This window comes from Poromitra crassiceps (assembly GCF_964638095.1).
Source record: "Poromitra crassiceps genome assembly, chromosome: 1".
Lineage (NCBI taxonomy): Eukaryota > Metazoa > Chordata > Actinopteri > Beryciformes > Melamphaidae > Poromitra > Poromitra crassiceps.
The window spans coordinates 124,373,610-124,396,009 of record NC_139623.1 but is presented as its reverse complement, the minus strand read 5'-3'; the positions used below and the strand labels follow the sequence as shown (position 1 = coordinate 124,396,009).

Sequence of the window (22,400 nt, the reverse complement as noted above, 5' to 3'; positions counted from 1 at the left end):
GCCTTGAAGGTCAGTACTAATGTCTTGAATTTGATGCGTGCTGAGATGGGTAGCCAATGAAGGTCACGGAAAAGGGGAGTGACATGGGAGAATTTTGGTTGATTAAAGATCAGGCGGGCTGCAGCGTTCTGGATTAGTTGAAGGGGATGAGTAGCGGAGGCAGGGAGACCGGCGAGGAGGACATTACCGTAATCAAGGCGAGATATGATAAGTGCTTGGACGAGGAGTTGTGTTGCGGCTAATGTTAAAAATGGGCGGATTTTACGAATATTATAGAGGGAGAACCTACAGGAACGTGCCGTTGCTGCAATGAAGTTGGAGAAGGAAAGATGGTTATCAATTATTACTCCAAGGTTCTTGGCAGATGAGGAAGGGGCTACAGTGGTGTTATTGATGGAGATGGAAAGATCAGTCAGAGGGCAGTCTTTACTGGGGATGAGGAGGAGTTCAGTTTTAGAGAGGTTGAGTTTCAGATGGTGAGCAGACATCCACTCACAGATGTCTCTGAGGCAGGAGGAGATGCGTGATTTGATATGTGTGTCAGAGGGGGGAAATGAAATGTAAAGCTGGGTGTCATCGGCGTAGGAGTGATAGGTGAAACCGTGGGATGAAATTATATGGCCAATGTATGGTATGTAAAGAAGGAAGAGAAATGGACCTAAGACTGAACCTTGGGGGACACCGGTGGTGAGAGTGCAGGGCTGTGAAAGAGTTTCTCGCCAGAGGACTTGGAATGTGCGGTCAGACAGGTAGGAGGAAAACCAGGATAGTGCAGTGCCAGTGATTCCCAGGTCGGAGAGGGTGGATAGGAGGATTTGATGGTTGACAGTATCGAAGGCTGCGGAGAGATCGAGAAGGATGAGTACTGAAGAAAGTGATGAAGATTTGGCGGAGTGAAGGGCTTCGGTGACAGAGAGGAGGGCGGTTTCTGTGGAATGTGCCGGTTTGAAGCCAGATTGATGGGGGTCGGAAAGATTATTTCGGGTGAGGTGGGAAGAGAGTTGACTAGATACTGTTCTTTCAAGAGTTTTTGAAATAAAAGACAGGAGGGAGACGGGACGGTAATTATTAATGACAGTGGGATCGAGGGATGGTTTCTTAAGGAGTGGTTTTATTATAGCTGATTTTAGGGCAGGGGGAAAGACACCAGAGGACAGGGAGGAGTTGATAAGGGAAGTGAGAAAAAGAGAAATGTCAGGGGAGATGGACTGGAGGAGAGGGGAAGGGATGGGATCTAGGGGGCAGGAGGTGGCACGATTTGATGTTATGATTTTAAGGACTTCTACCGGTGAGAGAGGAGAGAAGGAAGAGATAACGGAAGTAGGAGGCAGTGGGTTTGGGTCAGAACAAGGAGTGGTATGAATGACTGGAGGGGGGAAGGAAGAACTGATGTCAGCTACTTTTTTAATGAAGAATGATGAGAAGTCGTCGGCAGAGAGGGAGGAGGGGGGTGGGGTGGGGGAGGAGGATTTAGTAGGGTAGAGAAGGTGGAAAAGAGTTTGCGGGGATTGGAAGCAGAAGATTGGATAATGGAAGTGAAGAAGGAGGTTTTGGCTAAGGAGACTGCAGAGGTGAAATTGGAGAGGGTGAGTTGATATATTGAGAGATCGATTGGGTCAAGAGATTTTTTCCAGTTTCTTTCTGATGTTCTGAGTTCGGTGCGGTGGGTGCGGAGGGGTTCGGTGAGCCAAGGTGCAGGGGGAGAGGAACGGGCGAGTTTAGAAATGGGGGGGCAGAGGGAATCTAAGGCGGAAGAAAGAGAGGAAAAGAGCGAATTGGCGGCTACGTCTGGGGAGAGGAGAGAGAATTCTTCAACGGAGGGAAGGAGCGAGAGGGCAGCAGAGGAGAGAGAGGAGGGAGGGAGGGTTTTCAGGTTATGTCGGATGGTGATTGAGTGGGTGGAAGCTGGGCAGGAAGTGAGAACAGAAATCGGAAGGGTGAAGGATATGAAGAAATGATCGGATACAGGAAGGGGAGTGACTGTGAGGTTGGATGTGTTGCAGGAGCGGGTGAAGACGAGGTCGAGGAGGTTGCCAGCCTTGTGGGTAGGGGGGGACGCAGAGAGGGAGAGATCAAAAGTTGAGAAGAAGTTAAGAAACGTGTGGGAGTGAAGTGTTGAAGCCGGAATGTTAAAGTCACCTAACAGAATGAGTGGAGTGTTATCTAGGGGAAAGAGGGAGAGAAGGGTGTCCATTTCATCAAAGAATAATCCAAGGTGTCCGGGGGGGCGGTAGATTGTGATAATGGTGAGTTTAGTGGGCAGAGTGGCGGTAACTGAGTGGGATTCAAAGGAGGAGATGGAAAGATGAGAGAGGGGCGTGACTGTGTAGGACCATTTGGATGAGATGAGAATACCTGTACCACCACCACGGCCAAGGGTTCGGGGAGTGTGTGAGAAGGAAAAGGCGGAAGAGAGAGCAGCTGGGGTGGCAGTGTTTTCTGGGATGATCCAAGTTTCAGTGAGTGCGAGAAAATGGAGAGACTGGGAAAGGGTGTGAGATGAGATGATTTCCGTTTTTTTGACAGCAGACTGGCAGTTCCAAAGTCCTCCCTCTATAATAAAATGATTACATGACTGGGTGGGTGTGGAAGAAGGGACAAAAATAATTGGAATGTGATTGATTTTATTTATGCCTTTACTGTGATGAAAATTATTTGCTAAGTGATGAGAAATGGCAGGACGGTGAGGGCGGGATACAGTTGAAATTGCGTATACTAACTTGTCAGGGCTGGTAGGGATCGGAGAGGGTGGAAGGATGGGGGGAATTGTATGGTGAATAATGCTATTAAGATGGACAGGAGTGGATGCAGTCAGTGAGAGAGAAGGAGGAGGCGTAATTAGTCTGCCAGGCCATGAGGGGGCGCGAATGTAGTTAGGAGAATGGGCAGGGGAGAGAAGAAGAGGCTGACCGGAAGTGCTAAGAAATGGGCTTGAGGGGGACGGGTCAGTCAGTCATGGACGGGGCAGGCTGGAGTTTTGGATGACGGAGGCACGATGGAGATTAGCGGAGAGCATTGACGCCCCTAGCGCATTCGGGTGGAGGCCGTCTGGAGCGAAGAAAGCATGGCGCTCCCAAAACAGAGTAAAGTTATGGACATATGTGATGTTGTGGGCGGAGCAGGCGGATTGCAGCCAGGTGTGGAGAGCTAGTAGTCGACTGAATGTAATGTCACCGCGACGAAAGGTGGGGATGGGGCCAGACAGAAGAATTGTTTTATTGGACTTGACAAGGAGGTTAAACAGAATGGAAAAGTTTTTCTTCGTGATTTCGGACAGCTGGTTATGGACATCATTGGAGCCAACATGAAGGACGATTTTCTGAACGGATGGGGGAAGTGAGGCCAGTACAGACGGGAGTTGTTGGATGATGTCAGATGTTTTGCAGCCGGGAAGACAGTGTGTAATAGCGTTTGCAAACCGAATGTTCTTGATTATGGAATCTCCGATTATTAGAACAGTGGGGGGAATGAGGGGGGGCAGACTCGGTCGAGTGGGGAAGGGGTAGCGAGTTTTAACGGGGGGAACCGGAGGGGGGGAGGGGGAGGTGGAGGCCGAAGACGAAGGACGGCTGTGCGACAGCTTACCGACCAAGCTAACGTTAGTGACCGAACCAACGTTAGCGGCCGCTTCACTCAAGCATGGCGGGTTCGGTGCCGCCTCCGAATGACCGGAGGAAGCAGGGCCGGGCGGAGAGAGAGAGCCATCAACAGTACCCACAGCGGGAGAAGAGAGGGGACCAGCTGGAATACTCCCGTTGGTCAGCTCAGGGCGCTTGGAAATTGCCTCCTTCAGCAGCCGGAGCCGGGTGCCGGACCGGGAACGAGCAGGACGAGCAGGTACTGCAGACGAGGCTGCATACATCGGAGGAGACGAGGGAGGAGAATACCTGGACCGCGGTGGAAGCTGGGCGCTGCCGGGCTGTGACCAAGCAGGACGAGCGGGTACTGCAGACGAGCCGGCGTACATCGGAGGAGACGAAGGCGACGAATGCCCGGACAGCGGTGGAAACTGGGCGCTGCTCCTTATGTTGAATGGCGCCCCCGGGCTGGGAGGCACGGTCAGCGGAGGAAGCACTGAGGAGTACAGGGGATCAGGCGGGTTTTCGGTCTCATCCTCCAGGAGTTTGAATCTGTTACCAAGCTCAAGAGACCTTGAGGGGGGCTGGAGGCTACGATATCCTCGGGATCCATCACGGTGACGAGTAGCTGGGATCCAGGTATCGGCAGCAGCTGCAGTGGAGGGGGTCGAACAGACTGGCTGCTTGGGTTTGGTACCAAGCCTACGCCACAGATCCTCCCCATGAGAACCATTGCTGGTGTGGAGGGATTCTCTAAGACACGGAAGAGTGGTGTCATCTCCGATGCCTAAACTGTCAGCATCGCATGTTGAGATTAAATTAAATGACTGCAGTGTGGATGTGAGTTTCCTGATGGACTGATTCTTCTCCGTGATTTCTACTTGCAACCGGGAGACATCTTTGACCAGTTCAATCACGGTAAGGCTACAGTTCAAACATGATGATAGATCGTGTGGCATGATTGTTCACAGAGAGCACAGATAAGTCTCACCACTAGCCTATCTAGGTTACAGGCAAACCACCAGGCCAGTGGGAGTATCCGGGTGCTGCTAGCCGATTAGGCTACTCGCTTAGCTTAGCCTAGCTTTAGCTCAGGTTGTTGATTGTGAATTAGAGAGAGTCCTGCCGATCGGGGCTCTGTAACAGAGGGTTCCCCACACACGGCAAACAAAAGTAGATTCCAAGTGATGTGAATATGACCGTGGAGGGCTGGGATCTCTGATCCAGCTACGGTTTAGCTTAGCTTCCGAAGCTAGCTGGGCTGAGTCACTGACGCCGCTTCCAGGCGGAGGATTTGTTTAGGTCCAGATTAATGCGATCAGATGTTCGATCACAAAAACGTTAAGCCTGGTGTGAAGCTTTGATAATACACTAAAATATAGCTAAAAGGTGCACGCACGATTATAACGTAAAATTGGATAAAATGTTAAAATCCAACGGAGCTTCTGGCGGGCGAACACAATATCGACGCATGCGCGTACTCTAATGCCTACAAAATAACCCTCCAGCCGGAGGCAGAACTTGCCATCTTTGGCTGCTCCGAGTCTTCTCTGAACTTCCCTACAACAGTGCAACAGTCTCTAACACAAGGGACTACTGTTGCCAAAAAACTAATTCTGAAGGAATGGAAGTCCCCATCTTCACCTTCTTTTCAATTGTGGTTGACGGACATGACTTCTGTTATACGGATGGAGAGACTTAGGTTCCTGAGGACCGACTCACTTAGGAAGTTTTCGGCTGTGTGGGATCCATTTCTGGCCTACCTCGATGAGGTTAGGGGCGACAGGTGACTTGCCTGGCTGGTATCTCGTGGACCCATTGCGTGGGATTCCATGCATAATGTTCCTTACAAGCACATAAACACTTTGTGTGCTTAGTAGCACCACGTTGTAATATTGAATGTCGAATATACATGTATCCATTGTTTTGTTTTTGTTTTTGTTTTCTTTTCTTTTCCGGTGTCTGACCTAGACCCAAGACATCCATTGGTACCAACCATGTCATGCTAGCTAAAGTTCAGCAACATTTTGGTGAGGAAAAAACCTTTTCAAAGGGGTCCCTTGACCTCTCATTTCAAGATATCTGGATGAAAATGGGTTCTATGGGTACCCACAAGTCTCCCCTTTACAGATAAGGTCAACATCTTTGATAGGGTAGCGCAAGCATGTTTCCACAAGGCAGCATAAATCACCAGAACAACGGATCACCTCACTAGAGTTTTGACGGACTTGGTAAGCGGGGAGGGGGGGCGATATGCATTTGCCGATACCCCAGAACATCTCCTTCTTTTTCACAGCTTAATGTTGGCAGGTCTGTGGAGCCTCTACTTCCTCCCGAGAGAGCACAGAATCAGTTTAGATATACTGTACAGGAGCTATTTGTGTGTGGATTGCGCAGGAACAGCATGAGGACAGTCTAGAAATAAATAAAATAACAGCAGGACGTGTGAGTTGAGCCACAGGGGCGACCCAATTCCCTGAGCTTTTGATAGAAGAGATACCACACAGCGTTTACTTTGCATGCGTTAAGAAAATATAAGTGAAACAGGCCTGTGTTTTGAGTTATGATAAGGTAAGTTTACAAAAAAATCATTTTCATACTTGATTGTGTTGTAAGTGTCCAGCCATTGATTTTTCCTCTGCAGATGTGACAACCACCATGAGAAGCTCAGTGTTTTCTGTTGGACCTGCAAGAAGTGCATCTGCCACCAGTGTGCTCTATGGGGCGGCATGGTAACCTTTCACCTAATGTTTAGAGCACACTTTACATGTCATCAGTGGTTTCCTGTACTAAAGTGATTTCAGGACTTCATAGCCTGGAAGCAGTGGATAAAAAAGACCCAACACACCCAACCCAGTCATTAAGTTTACATTTTTATCGATTAATTAGGCTGCATTTAAAATGACTAGTGAAAAACAAATGTTAATGTGGAATGTTGATTTTCTATCAAGTTTTAAAAACACAGATTAGTTTGATGATGTCACACTGCTAGATAAGACAGACCGGGTCGGGTCTTTTTTGTCCACATTTACTGGTCTGCTGGGGAATGCATAGATTTCCTTGGAAATGTACAGATTTACCATTTTTCTACATTTACCTTAACAGATATATACAGGTGGAGAGGGAGATGTCAGATGTGACATATGGACTTGAGATTTTGGAAAGTCAATGCAATTGTGTTTTGGCTGGGATTGTCCATGTTAATGTTACTCCCATGTACTGTAGGGCTGCGCGATATGGTTGAAATAAATATGATAATCATAAGGAATTCCTCGATATCTATATATATATATGATATACTGTACATTAGAGATGCACGGATGAGCTTTTATGCCATCCTAATCCGCATGTATGAACAAATCATCCGTCCGCCATCCATCCGCGCAAATGATTTCCTATTATTTATAGATTTCCTATTATTTATAGATCCACGCCTGACATTTCACACCTCTATATTTGGGATGCCACAGTGTGGACATTTTTCCACCGGGTAATAAACACGTGACAACACCGGTGTTACCGGTGACACCGTATAAAATAAAATAAAAGCTCCAGAGCTCCTCAGCAGCCAGGATAGGAGGCTTGTACACCAGCGCAGCTGAGCGCATGCTGAAACTGTCACGAGCGGGCGGAGTTAAACGGTGTTACCGGTGGGCATGTTATCTAATCGGTGTATGCCTCCCCACACCGGTAACACCTAACCTGACGCTGCCAGATGGACGGTTTAGCTCCACATTACCTTTCACTAAACCAGTCGATCTGGGAATGCAGTAACCCGACCCGCTGACGGAGGCGGGCACTTTTTTTTCCAAGCTACTTGGCAGGTGATTGGATGACCCATCTGTCTATCACTGCTGGTGCATGTTAACTTCAACCAATCAGATCGCCATGCCTCTGACGTCACGTTTGCGACCGGAGGAAGGTGCCTGTGCCTGATCTCCGTGGTAGTCTATCATTGATTGAGTCCTCACCTCACAATAATATTGAATTATTGCCCAGCCCTACTCCCATATGGAGAGTCACTTACTGCAATGATGAGTTACAATGGTACTGTACAATTACAATAACAGGATGCTCCTGTTATTGTAATTGTACAGTACCATAATGTTGTTGTTGAGTTGAAACCGTCTATAGTATAGACGGTTTCAACTCAACAACATGAACATTCTAAGTTGCCCCCGGCTTACTTCCTGTTGCAGTGTTTACTAATACAATAGCTGACAGGACATGAGTTAGGTTCCAAACTGTTCCCTAGCAACACAATCCTGTGAAAACCCTCTATTTAAGCAATATCACACGAGAGGGAGTGCATTGTTGGCTAATATTGGCACTGCTGTGATTCGGTCGCAGGCACGAGGCCGCAGGCCGAGTGCCGTAGATAATCACAGCAGTGCCAATATTAGCCAACAATGCACGACCTCGAGTGTGATATTGCTTTTATACAACAGTTCTATTATTAAACAAAGCTGATTAAAAAAATGACAAAAAGCTGAGAAAATAGATGATTTTTGTATTTATTCCTCCGCCAATAAAAATAGTCCCCCCAGCTTTCCCTTTGCAGAAAATGTAGCCTAATCAGCCTAATTAACTGCAGGCTGTCTAGCCTACTTTTTGTCATACACATTGATTTGCACGTTTCCATTTATTGTACAGCCAGTGAAGAGAACAGAGTCTGGTGACGGCATGGTTGACTGTCGCTTTGCAGGAGGCATGTCGGATACCGAGGATGAGCTTGTTTGATCTGACAGTATGTTGCTCCATCTTTTCCTGCTCTCCGTGGATGGTCGCCAATAACTTTTTAACGAGCTTTCAGACCTGCAAGACAAAAAAGTGTGGCGAAGTATCACTAATCACCGTCCTCGTTGTCATCCCGTCCTCGAATTTGTATTTATAGGCGTTAATCATCTTACCTGTGCCCACTCACTGCCATGATCTCCCTGGCTTCCAGTCCTGCATCAGACAGCTTCTGTATGGCGGTGGCCCGGAGGCAGTGGTTGGTGTAAGAGGCTCGTGTCCCCGCTTCTTTACACATCCTGGGTAACATCTGTGCCAACTGGTTTACTCCAAGCGGAGTTGCGGTGTACCAGACGCTATCTGTGACAGCTGCATTCCTCCTGGGCTGCAGATAGAGGGCTTTTGCATCAGGTGGAAGTTTGCTCAAGTACTTTTCAAGAGAAACAATTGGACAGAGGGGGTTTCCTGGCTCCTCAAACATGGCACCCCTCCTATTTTCTCTGTCTCTCTCCAAAGGGTCTTTGTGATTTTTTGTTTCTTCATTGAAAGTCATTGTGAAAAACTTTGCTCCATTCTCGTCGTATTTTAGGGTGAATGAATCAGGTTTGAGAGCCCGATTCCCCTCTTTGCCCCTGCGTCCAAAATGCAACTGAATGTCATACCAGACCTTGTTCTGTAAACCCTTTGGATTGTCTGGGCGTAAAGCAGCAGATTGCTTTAAGATGAGCTGGTCTTCAGTTGAAATTGCCGGGTGATGTGTTGTTGTATCTTTCCCGGCTCGTCTGATCTGTTTCACAACGCCTTTGAAAACGTTATTAGCTGGAAGGAATTCAGCATCCTGCATTAAATTCCATGAACGGCTGAGAGGCGGCTCGTTGATATGGCGATTTAAACCAGCGCGAAGCCCAAGGTAACCGCTTATCCCATATAGCTCTCCTTTGTTCGTCCGTACGGATCCATAAAACTCCCTCAAAACAGTATTCAGCTCTGTCTTCTCAATTGACTGGAAGTTGATGGTCATAGTTTTTGAACGTAGCCAAGTTTGAAAGCAGTTCACAGCCCAGACTGTTTGCTTCACAGTGTTTGCTTCGTTTTTGTTTTTCTCCAAATCGTCAAGTCCTGCAGGTGAAATATGAGCAAACCTGGAGGTTTCCGTAGAAGAATGTTGCTCCCCTTCGTCCTCTTCTGACGAGCATTCATAGTTTAAATCAAAAGTTATGTTAGTAAAAAAATCCATCTTTGCGCTCTCGGTTACGCTTTGAATGACGTTCAATGTAACGTGACTGGTGTTTGTTTTGTTGATTAGAGCAGCTGTGAAGCGTGTTGATTAGAGCAGCTGTGAAGCGGAGTGATATAGCCTACCCTACACACAGTGAAGCGCCAGTGCATTATCGTGAAATATAGGCACTCGTAAGATCCCTCTTGTCCAATCAAATTGCTCGGCCGGAACTACCTGTTGTATAAAAGATAATTATATAATATAATTGAGTGTATTTCCCCCTGCACTGTGTCCAGCATGGCGGTCACACCTTCAAGCCTCTGGTGGAGATCTACGAGCAACATGTGACCAAGGTGAACGAGGAAGTGGCTAAGCTGCGCCGCCGCCTCATGGAGCTCATCAGTCTTGTGCAGGAAGTGGTGAGGACTACTTTTGACTCGTTTGCATCCCTGCTTATTCTCTTATTCGCTTCAGGTTATATTCTTTTAGTACGGCGATTTTCTCTTTGCGAATGAGGCAGGCGGCATTCCCTTTGAACTCGATCCTCAGCCGGTATGCGCAGGTCGTGTCAGAGACACGGGGGCGGCTGAGGTGTGCCAGGATGCCGTGTGGGCACCTGGGTGGTTTTAAAGGTCTTTTTCAGAGGTAAAAAGAAAGGCATTCAGTTCAGCGCCGCTGGGCGGGCTTCGGCATTATGTGAGAATCCTCGTTCTCACTCGTAAAACCTGGGTTGTAGGACAACCCTAACGATTTTTGTATTCCCCGATCCATACCACATAATGGGGCTCATTCATAAAATGTAACTGCATGTTTAGCGTGACCTTTGGGGCAGATACTGCCACGGTAGGGTTCAAATACCGGGATGTTATAAGCATTAGGGTTTATATAATTTGGGTTTATATATTTTTAAAAGAATATTGTTGTTTTAGCAACAAAAATAAATAAATACTATAGGTAATATTGTTATTGTGGAAGCCCTTTATGGTTGATCATACCAAATTTGTTCTCACTTTTTAGGACATTCTCCCATAATAATAATATGAATATTAATAATACAGTAGAATAAACTAGTTGTATAGAAGCATTTCTAAAACAAATTATTAACGAAACAAAAGATTAACAAAAAATGTGAATCTATTCTTACAGAAAGTAATAAAAACTAATACAGTAGTTCAAAAAATCTGTCATTATATACTCTGACATACAGGTACCAGTTTAAACACCGGTTTGTTATATTGTGTCTGTTATGTAGACTAACAAAAACTTCACCAGTTTCAAATGGCATTGAGGGTGAATAGAATTGCCATTTTTACTATATACTACCAATATCTGTAAATCTGTACACATAAAGGTATTCAGTGTTTCCTCCAGGATTTTTTTCATCAGCGGTGGTTAAAGGAGATTTTTTTTTTTTTTTAACCTGGAGCCCTCTCCTCACATTAACTCATTCTCTGCCAGGGTCATTTCGGTCTGTGTGCTCCCAGTGCCAGGATTTTGAGCATATTTCCTGATCTTCCAGGACCCACAGAATATTCTGTGCTAGGAATAAAATTACACAACATATCTCACAATAAAGCAGAGACTCTCTTCTTACCCCTTGTAAAAAACTGAAACTCTCCCATGTTTCCTTGTTTAGTTACAAGCAGTGGAAGTTAGCTTGTTTTCACTAAAAATGGACAGAAATATGAGAAAAAGAGGTTTTTAGTGAAGGACACCGTTTCAAGCAGAACTCTCTTTTGAGCCTTTTATTTTTTGCCTCAGTGACACATCAGACATATACAGTATTTGTTTTCCCAAATAAATAAATAAAAAATAAGAGAATGTATTTTACAGTTGCCATGTGGATTTTTAGCTTAGCTTGATAAAAGCATAAACAAATGGAACGAACCCTTATGTGGTCACACTCACACTCTCTCTCTCTCTCTCTCTCTCTCTCTCTCTCTCTCACACACACACACACACACACACACACACACACACACACACACACAGGAATAACGAGTGCTGTAACGTTACCTGCTGTCACGTTACCTCTCATAACTAACGTTAGCACAGAAGATCACACAATAGCTACGTTAGTGCTGTAAACTTTGAAATGTTTATGTGACACATGTTTCGCCTTGGTTGCTGGGGACGGGTGTGTGACGCGGTTTGACGCGGTTTGACGCGTTTGACGTATCCATGTGATTCCCCCTCCCTTGAGTGTGAAGGGAGGGAGAGCTGGCAAGAGGAAACGTGAAGCGAGTCATGCCGGCGGCATAAGTTATAAACAATGCGTGACAATTATACTCGAATGTTGTGTGTGTGATCATTTCATCTCAAACGCGATACAAAGAATAGGCTACTTTTTACCATCATCATCGCTCTCTCCAAGTGGCACTCATTTCTCCTCCTCCGATTCATCTGTGTCAGACCAGAACGCTGTGAAGGGGAGCCTTCGCCGCCATGGCGCTCCGTCGTGGAGCAATAACAAAAACGCTGGCATCTTCCTCGCCATCGTCGCCAGCCGAGAACTCTGGATCGGACTCTGTTTCGACCACAGGCTCCACCCATAAATACTAAACTAGCGGGTTCCTTTTATCAGTTTGACTTGAAACAATGTCACAGGCTGGGAAAGTGCCTGATGTAATGTAAACAGCCAAAACATGAAAGTACGTCCGAGTACGTCTTTGGCACAGAACGCCATTGTTAAAAGTACGTCCGGGTACGTCTTTGGCAGAGAATGAGTTAATTATTATCTGACGACTCACCCAGTGTTCTCCGCAGCGATTTGGACCGTCGTAGGCGTTGTTGTGATCGAAATAGTACTCCAAGCCAGTCCTTGAATGCGCTCCGTCGGGGCCACATGGCAGCGTGCTGTTGCTCCATGTAAATAGACAGTTTTCTTCCCGTTTTCTACCCATATCGTCATTATATATATGTATAAAGAATAGGGGTGTCACGATACACTCAGTTCACGATACGATACGTATCACGATACTGGGTTCACGATAACGATACGATACGATACGATTTTAACAATATTTTTTTAAACTTGAATAATGACAATATATGACTGGAAAAGTAGTATTTTATTTGAAATGCACAAATACAAAACATGCTGTTGTGGGAAATTGTTATTACAATAACAACTAGAAAAAACATGAGATTGGAGATAAGGCTTATCTTGAAATAGAATGAGTTACACCGTCACTTAGATTTACTTTGAACTAAAAGGTTTCTCAGCAGTATAAATTCTCATTATGCATCTTCAGTTTTTCTTCAAACTCAAACAACAAGACTTTTCTTAGTCTATTTTTTATGCATCTTCAGTTTTTCCTGTCAAGTAAACAGTTTTGCCAGAAACTCAATTGAATGGTTTCTCTCCTGTATAACTTCTCATGTGTCTCTTCAGAGACTTGTTCAACTGAACTACTTTCCGCACATTGAACTTCAACAAACAAAGACGTTTCTTTGTCTACTTTTGGGATTTTTTTTTTTTTTTTTTTTTTTTTTTTTTTTTTCACGATATGAGATTTCATCTCAACGATACATATCGTGACGTTTTACTATCGCGAAATTTCGTGGGACGATATATTGTGACACCCCTAATAAAGAAACATCAGACTGCCAATCTCCCCCGGGCTGTTTCCAGCGGTATTTAAAAGGATCCCATTTCCTCCTTTCGGGTCAGTATCACCAACTCTCGTCAAGTCCCACGAGACTTTCCTGCCGGCTGGCCTGTGGACTGACTTGACGAGAGTTGGTGACACTGACCCGAAAGGAGGAAATGGGATCCCTGTATATACCGCTGGAAATAGCCCGGGGGAGATTGGCAGTCTGATGTTTCTTTATATATATATAATGACGATATGGGTAAGCACTCAATTAATTTCCCTCTTTGCGATGTGATAAACTTTTCTCAGTGAGTTATAGTTAATTGCCTCACTGAATTATCTGCTAATACCCAATTTTAGCAGCAGAATTTGATGTCCTGGCGTGGCAAGGCTATGCGCGCAGCACGGAGATTATGGTGCGCTCAAGCGCAACGGGGTATTTTAAAAGCTCTTAGCGCAAAGTAATTGTGTGCTGCTGACGATAGGATAACGCCATCAATCCCACATTTTTGCGCTGAAACGCCTGGTTTGGCTTGTGGCACGCCTATGCCCTGTACAAACAGGCATGCTCTTGTGCCCGCCCCCAATTCGCATTGCGCACAGCGTTAAACAAGCGCAAACGCTAAATTACTGCTTTTGCGAGGATAGGGCCCAATGTCTCTGGTGGTTGAATACATCCAATCATTCTTAAAGGAGAATTTAGTTTTTTTCCAACCTGGACCCTATTTTCCACACTATGTGTCTAAGGGACTCATCGTGACATATTTTTTTCAAATTGGTCGAGTACCTACTCACCGAGTACTCAAACAACTACACAGTGTAACTACACAGGGCAATCCCGCACCGCATCGTCAATACACGTTCGCTAATAAAACTGCTTGGGGAAGACTCAAACTGTCAATAGTGTCTGGCAACATGGAAACGACTCTATACATGAATTCTCCAGACAGAGAAAATGGGCGTGAACAGGCAGAGAGAGAGAGAGAGAGAGAGAGAGAGAGAGAGAGAGAGAGAGAGAGAGAGAGAGAGAGAGAGAGAGAGAGAGAGAGAGAGAGAGAGAGAGAGAGAGAGAGAGAGAGAGAGAGAGAGAGAGAGAGAGAGAGAGAGAGAGAGAGAGAGAGAGAGGAGCAGGGAAGCTTGCACTGTGTCAACACTAGGGATGTCAACGGTTAACCGTTAATCGATTAACCGTCGCTAACGTCGTTGTTCGGTTATTGCTGTCGGTCTATCAGTTAATTTTTTTTTATTTTTTTTTGTCTATTTACTCAATGAGCTCATGCCCAAACAAGGCGTGTCTATTTAGATGCTGAAATGTTAATGCTTTTTGTGTTAGAATTATGCCTTTATTTTTTGTTGGCTATAAAAACTTTTTATGCTGCAAAAGACAGTAGGCCTAATGTGAAAAAATCAAAAGAAATAACAGATTGTTGTTGTTTACATAAACAGGAAATAAAGCTCTCAAAAATATATTTCCATGTCATCCATATAAGAGCCAGAATGATTTTGGAATGATTACCTGATCAAAATGTGGCAATAAACTTATAAATTTCAGCAAAGCCAACAAAAAATAAAGGCATAATTCTAACACAAAAAGCATTAACATTTCAGCATCTAAATAGACACGCCTTGTTTGGGCATGAGCTCATTGAGTAAATAGACAAAAAAAAAATATATATATATATATTAAAAAATTATGAATTAACCGATAGGTTAATCGATTATTAGCGTCGGTTAATCGAAAGTGAAATTAACCGAAAATTGACATCCCTAGTCAACACGGAGGATTTCACCTCTCGTCAACAGCGCTGTGCTGTGCTCCTTTCTCTCTCTCTCCTCTCGCCTCTTCATACGCACATTTTCTCTGTCCCACAGTAAACCCTGGATGATAGTATTCATGTATAGAGTTGTTTCCATGTTGCCAAACACTATAATGACAGTTTGAGTCTCCCAGCGGTAAAACAAGCATTTTAGCAAACGTGGAATGACTGTACACAAATGCCCGACTGGGTTACACTGGTAGTTGTTTGACGATAATGCTCGAGCTGTAAACAAGGCTATCTCGGTGAGTACTCAACCAATTTGAAAAAAATATGTCACGATCTCTTAGACACATACAGTGTGGAAAATAGGGTCCAGGTTGGAAAAAAAAAACGAAATTCTCCTTGAATGTTAATGACCAGTTAGCTGAAGTCTGTGTCTCTGCTGTCAGTTAGCTGAAGTCTGTGTCTCTGCTGTCAGTTAGCTGAAGTCTGTGTCTCTGCTGTCAGTTAGCTGAAGTCTGTGTCTCTGCTGTCAGTTAGCTGAAGTCTGTCTCTCTGCTGTCGCTGGATCAGGAAAGGAATGTGGAGGCGGTGAGGGGAGCGAAGGACGAGCGAGTCAGAGAGATCCGAAATGCTGTGGAGATGATGATCGCTCGCCTGGACAACCAGCTGAAGAACAAGCTCATCACCCTCATGGGTAGGCTGCCTGTCTGCATGGCTATCACCACTAACTAGGGTTTCTGCAGGCCCTGGAAACCTCCCCAAATGTTTTTAAAGTCCTTTCTAATGGAGTGTGTCCTTGTGGTGCGATCTTCCAAGTTGTCTTGACTGTGTTTACATGGGGATGACATGAGTATCCCGGTTATGAGTCTTATCCTGGTTTTGATCATATTTGGGATATGGCGTTTACAATGTAAACATGGAACACATATCTGGTTATTCATATAAATGTACATGATAAATACTATCCCGGTTACGGATTACTGCATGTTATTTGCGCAGGCACCTGTAATGTTTACAACACAAATGGGCATCACCACACTTGCTCGTATTGGGTGCGTGACGTAATTCACCTTTTTTTTTGGCCAACACTGTGCGGTTCCCTCAAAAAAAGATGAAAAAAAGTTTGTTACAACCAGTCGGCAATTCTGCCTCCCTCTTTTTGAAGCTAATGGGGAAATTGTATTATTTTTAATGGCCAGTGGTGGGCGTCATGTGTACTGTCTGCACTATCAAAATGAGCACATGCAAGTGAATGAAAAAACGGCCAGACTTCTCTCCCAGTTTATGTCTTAAATAAACACTGCAAATTAGTTTATGGTCTGAAAAAACAATTTCAAGTCTTTTTCATGCTCTCATGTCTGTTTTCTAAATTATGGCCCCATTTTGAGGGAAATAGACGATATACACTGGATAAATAAGAACAGTAATACTTCCGACAGGTCAAGGCAGCAATGTGCCGCGACTGGTGTCACGATACACTCAGTTCACGATACGATACGTATCACGATACTGGGTTCACGATAACGATACGATACGATACGATTTTAACAATATTTTTTTAAACTTGAATAATGACAAACTGGAAAAGTAGTATTTTATTTGAAATGCACAAATACAAAACATGCTGTTGTGGGAAATTGTTATTACAATAACAACTAGAAAAAACATGAGATTGGAGATAAGGCTTATCTTGAAATAGAATGAGTTACACCGTCACTTAGATTTACTTTGAACTAAAAGGTTTCTCAGCAGTATAAATTCTCATTATGCATCTTCAGTTTTTCTTCAAACTCAAACAACAAGACTTTTCTTGGTCTATTTTTTATGCATCTTCAGTTTTTCCTGTCAAGTAAACAGTTTTGCCAGAAACTCAATTGAATGGTTTCTCTCCTGTATAACTTCTCATGTGTCTCTTCAGAGACTTGTTCAACTGAACTACTTTCCACGCATTGAACTTCAACAAACAAAGACGTTTCTTAGTCTATTTTTGAAAAAAAAAAAAAAAATGTTCAGCTTCTTTTTTTCGCGATATGAGATTTCATCTCAACGATACATATCGTGACGTTTTACTATCGCGAAATTTCGTGGGACGATATATTGTGACACCCCTAGCCGCGAGGCATCTAGTCTGCCGGAAAGCTGCAGAAGAAGAAGCTCGCCAGATAGCTCGCTAGCAGTTCAGCATGTAGTAAATTAGCAAACTATCAGAAACAGCGTCAACTTTATGATGACGTAATAATGTTAGTAGACACACGTAACTGTATTGCTCTCGTTCTGAGGCCAGTTTATCAAAAATAACACATATTTCGAAATGTTACGATTCGATTTACTTTGTGGAGTCATAGCAGCAGCTAACAGGCTGGAGGCTCACACCATGGATGTACAGAACACAAGAAGAACACAAGCCAGGTGGATGGTCACGTGGTCAGACCCACCGTCAATGTCACTACTCCCCCCGCCCCCTCTCCCCCTGCTTCCGCAGTACAAAAATCCATTTATCCAATCAAACGTTACCAGGAAGCTGGAGATTCAAGCCTCATCTTGTGGTATCAAAACCCAATGGGTGACGTCACGCTCATATCGTCCAGATAATATATACTGTATATAGTCAATGGTCACAACATCTCTGGTCAGCATTCTGAGGCGTTCTCCCATTTAACCTGCCAAGTATATTAAAATTTCTTTCATCACCGAAAAGACAAAACGCCATTTCCTCATCGCTGCAGAAGTGAGATGCTTTCTTTGCTATTGTTTGCATTTTTCTGTTACGTCACTTGGCTGAAGCAACACCTGCGCAGGTAGTCTGCAGCCATCAGAAACCAGGGTAAGATGTATAGACACGTTTCCCAGCGCTGCCCTAGGGCGGCGCCATAGCAGCCTTTCGTGTCCCCGGCTTCCGGTTAAGTCCACATTGCGTCCACAGCAGCGAGCACATCAGAAGGCAGCAGCCGAAATATCCAAACTTTTTTACAACTATCGCTAACATCAGCTACACTCTCTCGTAACGGGACAAGCCCCGTCTTTTATTGTCACACGAACATCACAATACATGCATGCGGCCACAACACACTCATGCTGACGGTGGCCGGTGAAAAGTGTCCTCTGCATTTAACCCATCCAGGCATGTCCTTTCCTCCGGGGGGCAGGCCAGGAGCAGTGGTCGCTTTCTCGTACAGCGCCCGGGGACCAACTTCGGATGTTGTCGTCACTGGTCGGATGACGATGACGATCTGATCTTCTGCGTGTTTTTAGTGGGGGGGTTATATACGGAGGAACCCCCTGGGTTCCTACACTACACTAACGTTAGCAGACGTTATTAACAATGGGTTATTCTGGAACACATTGTGCAGTGCGTGGCTGTCACAATAGACAGAAACGCCTGAACGAGTGGTTGGATCGACAGTGTTTTGAGCATCAGCACACATGATGCATATCCAATACCATCTCAAGTTGCAGCAACTAGATTGTGTGACTAGGTTTCCATCCAAATGTATTTAATCGAATTTTCAGAAAGTCGGCAAAATAAAATGCGAAACAATGCGCGTTTCCATCCACTGATATTTTGCGAATTATAGAGCTGTCAATCACCTCGTGTTTGAGGCTGTCTGAGCTGCTGATCAGCTGCTAGACCCGATATACAGCTCTGTTAAACACATCTAACGTTATTAATTTAAAGTTTCTTGATGATCTACAAGTAGACAAAGGTAACGCCATTTCTGGATTACCAGGTGCGACTCGGCAAACTAACGTTATAATCCCAACCCGATCTCCAAAACAATTGTAAAATAGCAACGTTTGTGGACCAACGTTGCTATGTTACAATTTCGGCTCCGAAATTGTAAAATGGTAATCCATGGAGCAGATAGTAAGTGAATACAATTTCATTCAAGTCTAGAAGTGAGTCGCCTTAAAGTTAATATCCCAGTGGTCTTCTGTTTACCACGGCGGGTATTGTGCTGCGTATTTACCATGATTTACCGTGTGTAGCCCTATTGTGTGGAGGCTACACACGGCATGTCATGTTTTGCAGTGATCAAGGCAAACTGTTGTTTTTGAATGGAGAGACACCTAACGTTAGTCTGGCTGACTGTGACAGAGGAGAGGACTGTAACCTAACGTTAGTCTGACTAACTGTGACAGAGGAGAGGACTGTAACCTAACGTTAGTCTGACTGTGAGAGAGGAGAGTACTGTCACTGTAACCTAACATTAGTCTGACTGACTGTGACAGAGGAGAGGACTGTAGCCTAACGTTAGTTTGACTGACTGTGACAGAGGAGAGGACTGTAACCTAACGTTAGTCTGACTAACTGTGACAGGAGAGGACTGTAGCCTAACGTTAGTCTGACTGACTGTGACAGAGGAGAGGACTGTAACTTAACGTTAGTCTGACTGACTGTGAGAGAGGAGAGGACTGTAACCTAACGTTAGTCTGACTGTGAGAGAGGAGAGTACTGTCACTGTAACCTAACATTAGTCTGACTGACTGTGACAGAGGAGAGGACTGTAACCTAACGTTAGTCTGACTAACTGTGACAGAGGAGAGGACTGTAGCCTAACGTTAGTCTGACTAACTGTGACAGAGGAGAGGACTGTAACCTAACGTTAGTCTGACTAACTGTGACAGAGGAGAGGACTGTAGCCTAACGTTAGTCTGACTGTGACAGAGGAGAGGACTGCAACCTTACCTAACGTTAGTCTGGCTGACGCTTCGGAGCTTTTGAGATTGTTCATCGCGTTGCCGTCCACCTCCATTGATTCCTCAAAATACGCTATAATCCTGCCTGTAGTTAAGTTCGGCCATTTACACATATTATCTTCCCATGTGTCCACTGTCAACGGGTGTGGGATAGACACTCTTTCGTTAGGAGACTCGGAGAATGATCCCAAGTTTGCATTTTTTCGCTATGGCTACTACGCTAGTACGTTACACTTCTTTGTATTCACAAACACCGGAAGAGAAATACATCTTGCGGCCGAGTCCGGAAGCAAACCGGAAGTGCCCAGGAAACGTGTCTATACATGTAACAGTATCCCGGTTTCTCCCGGAGTATTCCAGCTATCATACTCGGTAGGGGCACGTGGCTACAGTGAAGATGTTGGCTGAAAAAGGTGTAAATTATGTATTTTCAAGTGAACTTTTTTCTTACCCCTTTTTTGTGGTTGAAAGTTGGTCACCATCTACTTCAATTGCAACAGTTTTGTGGACTAAAAAACTTCACCCGTCCTTCCAACAGCATGGGGGTGCGTAGATAGATACATTTCATTTTTGGGTGAACTTATCCTTTAATACACATACACAACAGCCTGCCCTTCACACCAACCCGTGCCTACACTCACACCTACATAAGGAGTCACATTCAATACAAGAACATTGACAATAGGAATGGTGTTCCTCTCCTCTCCACTAGGCCAGAAGACGTCCCTGACCCAGGAGACAGAGCTGCTAGAGTCTCTTCTGCAGGAGGTGGAGCATCAGGTTGGTCATTCATCTAAGTGCATCAAATACAGCCAACTCCATACAGTATGTGACCTGCTCTATAAAAATCAGTCACATTGACCCCAAAACACATTTTGACTTTTATACAGTGTTGGAACGAGGAGAATGTAAGTTTTCTGGGTATATCAATATTATCTTTGTGGTCCAAAGATTGAGGGAGATACACCCCTTTATGTCACGACTGTTTCCAAACTATCACTGCATGAAAAACCGTATATTTGCCCCCTTAGATCACCACATACCTCACTAAGGGGCACTTTACACGAGGACGGTTTCCTATGGTGACGGGGAATTATTTTATCATTAGTGCCTCCCTTTTAGATGGCGACGACGAATTTGCACTTAGGAAACGACACATTTTGAAACCACCCTCCAGAGTGGAATTCTTGGTGACGCTGAGCGCTCCATGTAATCGCTTTGACACGGCTCATTTCAGGAACTCTGACGTGCCTGCACACGCAACACACGCGATTACGTCATAGCCGTGCGCGAGTTTCACAACAACAGTCAGGAAAACTACACGAAGAGAAGCAGACATGGATCTTACGGTTGTGCTCTCGTTGAGCAGTTGGTGCTTACGTGGCAGAACCAGATAATACTGGCAGTCCTACGCCTTATCTAAGAGTGTTATTCTGAGGAGGTACACGAAATGGATTATATGCATTATATGCAAATACTGTAGGATGCTCCACCACTACGTCACTACGTCAGCGACGAGCAACGCCCCGTTGACCATCACACTGCCACCTTGCGACCTGGCATGTACATTACGGCGTTTTAAAAATTCGACAGCGCTCATGTAAACAGGGAGAAGGTGTGAAGGAAAGGGTGTGAAGGAAACGCTATTGTGTCGTTTCTTCCAGCAACTGTCCTCGTGTAAAGGGCCTCTGATAGCTGGCAGTTCATGCCGGTATGCAGCCTGTGGTTTTCACATTAGCCTCTTCCACACAGCTGGAAATGCACCCATCACCACACCTGCGACGATAGGCTACTTCACACCCCACAGTGAGGGCATGACTTAATTAGAATCTGAATAGCAGTGAACCAAGTGGTCTAGCAATTACTCAGCCTTTCATTGGATGGGGCCAAAACAAAGATCACTCGTGATTGGTTGATATCACTATCAGTGATTGGTTGCTATCACTAAACAGCTCACTTTTCCATTCATTGGATGGAGGCACAGACAAAAATCACTTGTGATTGGTTGATAGATCCGTTATCGGTCAACCCTCGGGCCATTATAATACAGGCTTGGTTAAACCCCTCATAATAATAATAATAATAATAATAATAATAATAATAATAATCAATCTATACTATAATTCCGGCATCGTCTGTCTCTCTCTCTGTCTCTCCGTCCTTTGCGTATCTCGAGAACCGTTGGTCGGATCGACTTCAAACTTGGGGATTGTGCTCAGGGTGACCTGCCGGAGTGCAGTGCCCTGCTTTCGTGCAATTCTGACACGAAACACGGTCAATATTAATACATTTGTGTTCAATCATGCGTGTGCTCCTTCAAGCCCCAGCTGATCTGGGTGGGTTACTCTGACAGTAAGTGAGAAAAGTAAACACTGTTGTGAGTAGGATCGTTGAGTGAATGGTCGAGAATGAGGGGGGTAAAGTAAACATTGGAGAGGGCAGCATGAAAGGAGCAGAGAATAGTAGAATAACATGTATTTGTAAGCTGAATAAACAGAATTAATATTCAAGTCTGTCATGAATAAAATCAAGGGGAAATCATCAGTAGAGCTCAGTGATCTTAGTTAAGTGAGATTTCTAAGATTTTTATGTGGCTATAATGAGTCACGCATTCAGAAATAATATCCTCTAGGGCCACGCCACTTCCAGGAACCCCCATCCTGTGTAAGTAGGGTTCCCAGAGTAAAACCTGGCCATTTCCACCACGGTTTATGGATGAGCATCATCTGCTGCATGCCATCGAGAACCGTTGGTCGGATCGACTTCAAACTTTGGGAGTGTGCCCTGTTGTGCAGTGCAGTGCCCTGTTTTC

The 22,400-nt window shown here is 44.8% G+C and overlaps 1 protein-coding gene across 1 annotated transcript in view; it reads left to right on the top strand.

The window, feature by feature from the left end:
* trim37 (tripartite motif containing 37) overlaps positions 1-22,400 on the top strand; it is a 138,978-nt gene that overhangs the window by 15,712 nt on the left and 100,866 nt on the right. The window contains exons 6-9 of the mRNA XM_083653605.1: positions 6,223-6,310; positions 9,828-9,950; positions 15,461-15,584; positions 20,301-20,368. Of these exons, the coding sequence (XP_083509731.1) occupies positions 6,223-6,310; positions 9,828-9,950; positions 15,461-15,584; positions 20,301-20,368 (403 nt within the window). The remainder of the gene's footprint in view (positions 1-6,222; positions 6,311-9,827; positions 9,951-15,460; positions 15,585-20,300; positions 20,369-22,400) is intronic.